The sequence below is a fragment of the Erpetoichthys calabaricus genome, chromosome 18 (genome assembly GCF_900747795.2).
Source record: "Erpetoichthys calabaricus chromosome 18, fErpCal1.3, whole genome shotgun sequence".
Lineage (NCBI taxonomy): Eukaryota > Metazoa > Chordata > Cladistia > Polypteriformes > Polypteridae > Erpetoichthys > Erpetoichthys calabaricus.
Genome location: NC_041411.2, coordinates 75,231,788 through 75,242,353, shown reverse-complemented (window position 1 = coordinate 75,242,353; position 10,566 = coordinate 75,231,788). Strand labels below are relative to the sequence as shown.

Below are 10,566 nucleotides of genomic sequence, written 5' to 3'. Positions count from 1 at the left end.
TCTCAACGCCCTTTTGATAATGTAAACAAGTCTGCTGTTAAGAAACAGAAGGAAGTCGCTACTGTCGAGGAGACTTTGTTTCTTTTATAAAAGATAGCTTTATAGCTGTTTTCCTGGACGGGTCAAGACCGCACTACCTCGTACGGTCTTAGCGATGCTTGAGATGCAGCATCCTGTTCCTGCACGCCACCCTCCTCCAGTAATCAAATCTTACAATAGTCGTATCTCATGTAACGTTATCTTTTGTAACCGAACACTTCGGGTGGTCCGACCAGTATGGATCAATTTCAATGGGGAGCCGCAGCCGTTCAGAGACTTGCAACCCGGAACCGGGAGGCGGATGACGACGTACTTAGGTAAGCGAGAAAGTCTGATTTTACCTTTGAAACACCATGAAACCGTAGCTGGTGTCGTGTTAGTTGAGCTAGATTCTAGAGCGCAGCGATCAAACAGTGTAAAAGGAGAGATGAAAAGATGCCATTGTAAGTGAGTTGACTCTGAAAGTTGCTTTATTTTATAGAGAATAATTTTAGTTGTGATCTCTGTGTAAAGAGTCCACTGTTGGTCCCGACGCTCGAGTTGACCCCGTTTGATCTCATTATATTGGATATTGATATAAATAACTGTGCCAGCGCTAGTTCCACACACTCACTTGGTGTCGTTATACAGAGGATGGGAACTTGTAGTGCTGTGGATAGAATCCATGTTAACTTGAGGAGAGCACGACACACAGACAGTCAGCCGGCAAGAATATGAACCCAACTAGCGCACCTTGCTGATCAGTATGACTCCATTCTATTGCCAGTATTTGTCATTGCAGGTTGCAGGGCTTGATGAACCTGTTAACAATGAAACACCTGAACACAGTCATTCCGATCCGTGTCCACATACACTCACCAGCCACTTTGCTAGTACCAAGTTGAACCCTTTTTTTTTTTGCCTTCAGAACTGCCATAATTCTTCGTTGCACAGATTCAGCAAGGTGCTGGAAACATTCCTCATGGAGTTTGGTCCATATTGACATGACAGCATCACGCAGTTGCTGTAGATTTGTTGGCTGCACATCCATGATGCGACTCTCCCATTCAACCACATCCCAAAGGTGCTCAATTGGATTGAAATCTGGGGACTGTGGAAGCCATTTGTGTACAGTTAACTTACTGTCATGCTCAAGAAACCAGTTTGAGATGATATGAGCTTTGTTACTTGGCGCATTATCCTGCTGGAAGTCGCCATCAGAAGTTGGGTGCACTGCAGTCATAAAGGGATGGACATGGTCAGCAACAATACGCTGGTAGTCTGTGGCATTTAAATGAGGATCAATTGGCACAAAAGGGTCCAAAGTTTGCTAAGAAAATATCCTCCACACCATTACACCCTCACGACCAGCCTGAAACGTTGATACAAGGCATAATGGATGCAGGCTTTCATGTTGTTAACCCTACTGTTCCGAATGTCACATCAGAAATCGAGCCTCATCAGACCAGGCAATGTGTTTCCAATCTTCTATTATCCAGTTTTGGTGAGCCCTTGCGAATTGTAGCCATAGTTGCCTATTCTTAGCTGACAGGAGTTTTCACCCGGTGTGGTCTCTCGCTGCTGTAGCCCACCTGCTTCTAGGTTTATCATGTTGTGTGTTATGAGCTGCTCTTCTGCATACAGTACCTCAGTTGTAACAAGTGCTTATTTGAGTTACTGTTGCCTTTCTATCAGGTCGAACCAGTCTGGCCATTCTCCTTTGACATCTGATATCAACAAGGCATTTTCGCCCAACCCCGTTTTCGGACCTTTCTCTGTAAACCCTAGAGATGATTGTGAGTGAAAATCCCAGCAGATCAGCAGTTTGCGAAATACTCACAGCAGCCCATCTGGAACTAACAACCATGCCACGCTCAAAGTCACTTAAATCACCTAATTTCCCTATTCTGATGCTCAGCTTGAACTACAGCAGGTCGTCTTGACAATGTCTACATGATGAAATGCTACCTTGTGATTGATTGATTAGATATTTGCGTTAACAAGCAGTTGGACAAGTGTACCTAATAAAGTGGCCGGTGAGTGTATATTGGCCATGCAGTGTGCTTCAGATTCAGATTTCTCCTTTTCATTCTGCCTTGGTAGTTGCATAAGTGCGGCAACTGGCACCAGTTCATTTTCAAAATTGTGCTGAAAAGAACCCATTTGATCAACTCAACATCCTGATATGCCTCTTTTTTTCTTGTTTTTTATTTTATAGTCTTATGTACAATGTGGGGCAGCGCAGTGGTAGCACTAAGGAGACTTGGGTTCACTTCCCGGGTCCTCCCTATGTGGAGTTTGCATGTTCTCCCCGTGTCTGCGTGGGTTTCCTCCCACAGTCCAAAGACATGCAGGTTAGGTGCATTGGCAATCCTAAATTGTCCCTAGTGTGTGCACCTGGTGGGCTGGCACCCTGCCCGGGATTTGTTCCTGCCTTGTGCCCTGTGTTGGCTGGGATTGGGTCCAGCAGACCCTTGGTGACCCTGTAGTTAGGATATACAGTGGTGTGAAAAACTATTTGCCCCCTTCCTGATTTCTTATTCTTTTGCATGTTTGTCACACAAAATGTTTCTGATCATCAAACACATTTAACCATTAGTCAAATATAACACAAGTAAACACAAAATGCAGTTTGTAAATGGTGGTTTTTATTATTTAGGGAGAAAAAAAAATCCAAACCTACATGGCCCTGTGTGAAAAAGTAATTGCCCCCTGAACCTAATAACTGGTTGGGCCACCCTTAGCAGCAATAACTGCAATCAAGCGTTTGCGATAACTTGCAATGAGTCTTTTACAGCGCTCTGGAGGAATTTTGGCCCACTCATCTTTGCAAAATTGTTGTAATTCAGCTTTATTTGAGGGTTTTCTAGCATGAACCGCCTTTTTAAGGTCATGCCATAGCATCTCAATTGGATTCAGGTCAGGACTTTGACTAGGCCACTCCAAAGTCTTCATTTTGTTTTTCTTCAGCCATTCAGAGGTGGATTTGCTGGTGTGTTTTGGGTCATTGTCCTGTTGCAGCACCCAAGATCGCTTCAGCTTGAGTTGACGAACAGATGGCCGGACATTCTCCTTCAGGATTTTTTGGTAGACAGTAGAATTCATGGTTCCATCTATCACAGCAAGCCTTCCAGGTCCTGAAGCAGCAAAACAACCCCAGACCATCACACTACCACCACCATATTTTACTGTTGGTATGATGTTCTTTTTCTGAAATGCTGTGTTCCTTTTACGCCAGATGTAACGGGACATTTGCCTTCCAAAAAGTTCAACTTTTGTCTCATCAGTCCACAAGGTATTTTCCCAAAAGTCTTGGCAATCATTGAGATGTTTCTTAGCAAAATTGAGACGAGCCCTAATGTTCTTTTTGCTTAACAGTGGTTTGCGTCTTGGAAATCTGCCATGCAGGCCGTTTTTTGCCCAGTCTCTTTCTTATGGTGGAGTCGTGAACACTGACCTTAATTGAGGCAAGTGAGGCCTGCAGTTCTTTAGACGTTGTCCTGGGGTCTTTTGTGACCTCTTGGATGAGTCATCTCTGCGCTCTTGGGGTAATTTTGGTCGGCCGGCCACTCCTGGGAAGGTTCACCACTGTTCCATGTTTTTGCCATTTGTGGATAATGGCTCTCACTGTGGTTCGCTGGAGTCCCAAAGCTTTAGAAATGGCTTTATAACCTTTACCAGACTGATAGATCTCAATTACTTCTGTTCTCATTTGTTCCTGAATTTCTTTGGATCTTGGCATGATGTCTAGCTTTTGAGGTGCTTTTGGTCTACTTCTCTGTGTCAGGCAGCTCCTCTTTAAGTGATTTCTTGATTGAAACAGGTGTGGCAGTAATCAGGCCTGGGGGTGGCTACGGAAATTGAACTCAGGTGTGATACACCACAGTTAGGTTATTTTTTAACAAGGGGGCAATTACTTTTTCACACAGGGCCATGTAGGTTTGGATTTTTTTTCTCCCTAAATAATAAACACCATCATTTAAAAACTGCATTTTGTGTTTACTTGTGTTATATTTGACTAATGGTTAAATGTGTTTGATGATCAGAAACATTTTGTGTGACAAACATGCAAAAGAATAAGAAATCAGGAAGGGGGCAAATAGTTTTTCACACCACTGTAGTGGGTTGGATAATGGATGGATGGATGTACAATATGAAAGTCATTCTTATCCTTTACGAAATTATTAATCATAGTCTTTCAAAATAGTTGACCTGTTTACCCAGTAACACTTGATCTACTAATTTGTGTTAACTCTATCCCTTTTTATTTATTTTTTATGTATTTTTCACTTTACATGCTATTATAGAATATCTTTTACTTTGCATTTGCTACTGCCAGGATAGACCCCAGCTGTTATGACCCTGAAATTATACATTTGTTTAATTCAATTTGTGATGCCACTTATTATGTATATTCAGAATGAAGGGAACTATGATTGGCAAAAACCAAGTAATCACATTTGGTGACTTGTTAATTCAGCTAATGGTTCTCATAAAATTAGCCACATAACATACACTATTCATTTGACAGAACTGTTCGTCATGTTGTAAACCATGAACTGCACTACCCTTTGCCATCTTGACAGGTTTAACTTTGTCTTAAAGTGATTACTCACATGCATTTCTAGGTTCAAAAAAGGTTATACTTTGTTTAGCCAAGCAACAATTTCTTCACTCTAAAACACCTACTTTCAAAATTTTGTGACTACACCCGGGGGAATGTTAGTAAAAACACATTAGAAAAGATTTTCATTCAGCATTAAGGAACTATTCTAACATTTTCTCTGTTTCCTTTCACTTTAGGTCATCCCTGGATGTTCAGAGATGCAGAAACAGACACGTGTCTGCAAGTGAATGGAAGAGAGATGTTCATACCTAACATATCACATCATGCATCACCTAGGGAGTCACTGGTTTTCATCACTCTTCCAGGTATACCCAGTATATGTGAACTTACTTGATCTCTGTGCGTGCTTTAAGCGCACTCAACACCGGTAATTTGTATTTGACGCATCTGTTGTCAGACAAGCACTGCCACATCACAGATGCAGTTTCCTGGGTTGGCATCCCATGCTCAGTCATTGTCTGTGTGTAGTCTGCATGTTTCTCTGTGTCTGCACAGGTCTAATTCCCATGTCCCTTGAGACATGTTGGTTAATTGGTGATTTTAAATTGGCCCCCTATGTGCGTGAAGAGGCCCTGCAATGGACTGGCGCCCCGTTTAGAAATGTTTTTTGCTTTGCACTCACTACTGCCAGGATAGTCCTGAGCTCTCACAACTCTGAAATGGATTAAGAGATTTAAGAATGTTAGTTAGGTTTGTGTTCTGGGTGCTCTGTCAGTGGAGTTGGCATGTTCTCCCCATTTCCACTTGTGTTACCTCCCGCAGTCCAAAGACAGCCATGTTAAGCAGATTGGAAAACGATAAACTCACCCCTGATGTGTGTGTGCGTGATCACCCTGGGATGGACTGGCACCCTGTCCAGGTGTTGTTCCTACCTAATGCTTTCTGGGATAGGCTCTGGCTTCCCCGTGATGAGTGGGTTAAGAAAATGGATGGTTGTTATTTTACATCTGGACTGTAGTAAAAAGGAGTCGCTCTTCTACCTGCCATAGTACCAAAAAAAAAAACCACACAAAACAATAGGAAAATTCTGTACTTCAATTTTCTAAAGACAGTTAGATCAAATTCAGGGTCTTGGTACCATTAGAGGCAAGGCAGAAACCAACCTTGAATGGGGCACCAATCGAATGCAGGGCACACTCACGTACGTTTACTCCATAGTGGTATTCTTCAGGACTGTTTTGACAGTCTATGCTCGTAAAAATTATCATCATTTTTAGGAAGGTAATTTGAATTATTTCTGTGATTCTTTTTACTATCAATAAATCAGTTTTATACTGGTCAGAGAAAGGCACGATGACTGTAAGTCAATAATTGTATACTAAATGTTTTACTGTTTTATTCTAAATACGAGGGGGAGTCAATCTAAAGTTAGAAAATGTAACGAACCTTAACAAAACTGATCATGTCATTTCGCAATGCACTTGTGCCACCTGCCTGGATATCCATCAGAATAAAAGGTTTTGTCTCGTCCTCGCCACCACTCGTGTGCCACTTTCTTCACGTAGTGATCTGTCTTGAATCAACGACCACGCGGATGTTTTTTTAGAGGTCCAAAAAAGTGGAAATTGAATGGTGCAAAATCTGGAGAATAAGGAGGATGTGGCATTACCTGACACTTCAGTTTCTCTAGACAAGCCTTGGTGTTCTTAGCAGTGTGTGGGCAGCAAAAGGACTCCTTGAGACAGCAGTCTCCGCCACTTGGATCAAATAGCAGGCTTCACAGTGGTCTCCAGCAAGTCACAGTAACATGCAGTGTTCAACAATAACTCGGGGTGCACGAGGGGTGGCGAGGACGAGACAAAACCTTTTATTCTACTGGCACTGCCAGGCAGGTGGCGACAGTGCATTGAGAAGGGTGGAGACTCCATTGAGAAACGACATGATCAGTTTTGTGAACGTTCGTTCCATTTTCTAACTTTAGCTTGACTCCCCCTCGTAACAACATAACATACGTGAAGATGTAACAGATGGGTCATTTGTGAAATGTAGATTTTGGGTACCAAAATAGCACATACAAAAAGGCAGAATGAGACAATAACCAGAACTGATTAATATGCAACTTGATTTTTTGTTACAAAAGGAAGAAATGATTTAAATTATTAATTAAGATAAATTATAAAGAAATGCCTTTAAGGAATACTCCACCCAAAAATGTCAGTTTTTTTTACATGTTACTTACCCTGTGCAGTTTGTAGTAATGGCTAAGAAAAAGTTTAGCAAAAAAAAAAAAAACATATGCGCGTTTTGACCGTACAATTCGATAATGGACGTGTGGATTATACAAAAACAGAATGTGTCTTTATTATGTTCCAGTATATCATAAACTGTTTTCTCTTATTGTGCATGAAAATATAACATGAAAACTTTTTCTCTGGCATCACTACAATCTACCGGGTGGCGCACAAAAAAATGTACCATCTCCAACTCCAATGTCGATGTACATTTGTTAGCTTGTACACGAAACGAAAGATATGCAATACAAAAATCCAACTGCAATTGTTTGAAGGAGACACGTGCAATAAAATACACGTTTTTCCTTGTCTTCGTCCTTCAGTTCTCGGACACAAGTCATTTTGTACGGCTTCCTTTGTAGTGAGTGCAACACACGTTGACAAGACCTGTGCGAAACATTCGCTTGTTGTGCCAATTTACGTGTCGAATTCCTAGGGCTTCTGGCCATCCGTTCCTGAATATTTGCTACGACTGTAGGTGTACGAACGGATGGGGCGTGATTCTTTTTGCAGTTTGCAACTGACCCAGTCTTACGCCACTTCTTCACCAACTTGTGAATACTGCTCTTTGCTGGTAGGTTTACACCAGGAAACTTTTGTACGAAAATGTCCCGCGTTTCTTTACAAGAACCGGTAGACACATATACCTCCACTATTCCAATCCTCTGTTGCAGATAAAATATCTTCTGGATCTCTTTCTCGCACGTCTGTACCCACTGGCTCACAGCTTCCTTACTAATGCACAGTTGGGGCTGCTGACCCCATAGCGACAACGAGGCTCAATGATCGCGATGGCACCCGCCTGTATAATAGCTTGAGCCAGCCGGTCAGAGACGGTTCGGTTTTTTGTGCACCACCCTGGGGCATGCCATATATAAAAATATGATTTTTAGTGGAGTATTCCTTTAAAATGAAAAATACAGTGGTGTGAAAAACTATTTGCCCCCTTCCTGATTTCTTATTCTTTTGCATGTTTGTCACACAAAATGTTTCTGATCATCAAACACATTTAACCATTAGTCAAATATAACACAAGTAAACACAAAATGCAGTTTTTAAATGATGGTGTTTATTATTTAGGGAGAAAAAAAATCCAAACCTACATGGCCCTGTGTGAAAAAGTAATTGCCCCCTTGTTAAAAAATAACCTAACTGTGGTGTATCACACCTGAGTTCAATTTCCGTAGCCACCCCCAGGCCTGATTACTGCCACACCTGTTTCAATCAAGAAATCACTTAAATAGGAGCTGCCTGACACAGAGAAGTAGACCAAAAGCACCTCAAAAGCTAGACATCATGCCAAGATCCAAAGAAATTCAGGAACAAATGAGAACAGAAGTAATTGAGATCTATCAGTCTTGTAAAGGTTATAAAGCCATTTCTAAAGCTTTGGGACTCCAGCGAACCACAGTGAGAGCCATTATCCACAAATGGCAAAAACATGGAACAGTGGTGAACCTTCCCAGGAGTGGCCGGCCGACCAAAATTACCCCAAGAGCGCAGAGACGACTCATCCGAGAGGTCACAAAAGACCCCAGGACAACGTCTAAAGAACTGCAGGCCTCACTTGCCTCAATTAAGGTCAGTGTTCACGACTCCACCATAAGAAAGAGACTGGGCAAAAACGGCCTGCATGGCAGATTTCCAAGACGCAAACCACTGTTAAGCAAAAAGAACATTAGGGCTTGTCTCAATTTTGCTAAGAAACATCTCAATGATTGCCAAGACTTTTGGGAAAATACCTTGTGGACTGATGAGACAAAAGTTGAACTTTTTGGAAGGCAAATGTCCCGTTACATCTGGCGTAAAAGGAACACAGCATTTCAGAAAAAGAACATCATACCAACAGTAAAATATGGTGGTGGTAGTGTGATGGTCTGGGGTTGTTTTGCTGCTTCAGGACCTGGAAGGCTTGCTGTGATAGATGGAACCATGAATTCTACTGTCTACCAAAAAATCCTGAAGGAGAATGTCCGGCCATCTGTTCGTCAACTCAAGCTGAAGCGATCTTGGGTGCTGCAACAGGACAATGACCCAAAACACACCAGCAAATCCACCTCTGAATGACTGAAGAAAAACAAAATGAAGACTTTGGAGTGGCCTAGTCAAAGTCCTGACCTGAATCCAATTGAGATGCTATGGCATGACCTTAAAAAGGCGGTTCATGCTAGAAAACCCTCAAATAAAGCTGAATTACAACAATTTTGCAAAGATGAGTGGGCCAAAATTCCTCCAGAGCGCTGTAAAAGACTCATTGCAAGTTATCGCAAACGCTTGATTGCAGTTATTGCTGCTAAGGGTGGCCCAACCAGTTATTAGGTTCAGGGGGCAATTACTTTTTCACACAGGGCCATGTAGGTTTGGATTTTTTTTTCTCCCTAAATAATAAAAACCACCATTTACAAACTGCATTTTGTGTTTACTTGTGTTATATTTGACTAATGGTTAAATGTGTTTGATGATCAGAAACATTTTGTGTGACAAACATACAAAAGAATAAGAAATCAGGAAGGGGGCAAATAGTTTTTCACACCACTGTATAACTCTACAAGACACTAAAAAGAAGACAAAAGTCCATCATGCTGTAAATAGATAACATAATGCTGATCAGGTAAGACTGAGATCTCTATGTTTCAGTCCTTCTGCTCTGCTTCTTTCCTTTCTCGTTACTTCTTAGTGCCTGTTTTTCATTTTCATGATCAACTGCTTGCTATGCCTGAAGGTCTTTTTGTAGTGAGAAAGATGAGATTTAGGACTCCAAATGCCTGTGTTTTAGCTGTTCTTAAATTTCTTTCCCAATTAGGTCTATGTTAATAACCACCTAAAAAAAAGTACACATTAGAAGCATAGGGAAGTTGTTTTGACGCATATTTCATTAAATATTTTAATATATTTTTTAAACATAATAACTGTAGTAACCCATAAATCACTCCTAATATTATAATTGTTTACTGTGTTTTTTCCCATCATATTTAGTTTACAGCCTAAAGGAAATATGTTTGCAAAGAGTACGCGGCCTTGTGAAGAGAGAAGACTACAGAAAGTTGGAAATAGCAAGATCGTTACATGATGACCTGGAGGACCACCCGACTGTAGAAAAAGACCTGCAGAGAATTGCACTGCGACTGGTAGAAAAAAGGGAAATGCAGCAGGAGTGAATGTGTCAAAGACTTTATGATACTGGATAATCAGGACATTGAGTACTACTGCCATGCACTACTCTATAAAGTGTTATATTTATACAGTATAGTATTGTTTTTTTATAATAGAAGACTTTTCTCTTTCTTCATTCCGTTTTGATTGTATGAAATTTTTTATCATCCACTGCATTCAGTATTTTGTAGCGCATTGTTGCTCTCAAACCAAGCACTGTGAATTAAAAGAACTCTGGCATTTCCATTGTATTCTGTATATTTTTCAATTATTGACAACACATGCATTTATCTAGAATTCCAACACCTTGCAGTTTCAGAAAATTCTTATTTTTTTCAAATATCCCCAAACAATTGTGGCATCCAGTTTCTGGGTCTCAAATCAATGCTATGAGCCACCTCACAAGAGGGGACACTAATACGTCATTTTTGTCTGTCATTGTAAATGGTGACGACAAGGGAGAGAAAACTGATAAGTAGTTGTTTTTCTTTCACTGATTAAGTGAATTGATGGCTGGAGACAAAAAAAATTACTAAA

General features: G+C 41.0%; 1 protein-coding gene across 1 annotated transcript; it reads left to right on the top strand.

The window, feature by feature from the left end:
- The first annotated feature begins 5 nt into the window (after positions 1-5).
- Positions 6-10,280, top strand: vhl (von Hippel-Lindau tumor suppressor). Its single transcript, XM_028824541.2, has 3 exons — positions 6-356; positions 4,822-4,950; positions 9,853-10,280. The coding sequence occupies exons 1-3, from the start codon at positions 155-157 to the stop codon at positions 10,032-10,034; spliced, it is 513 nt and encodes a 170-aa protein (XP_028680374.1). The 5' UTR covers positions 6-154; the 3' UTR covers positions 10,035-10,280.
- Positions 10,281-10,566: the final 286 nt, after the last annotated feature.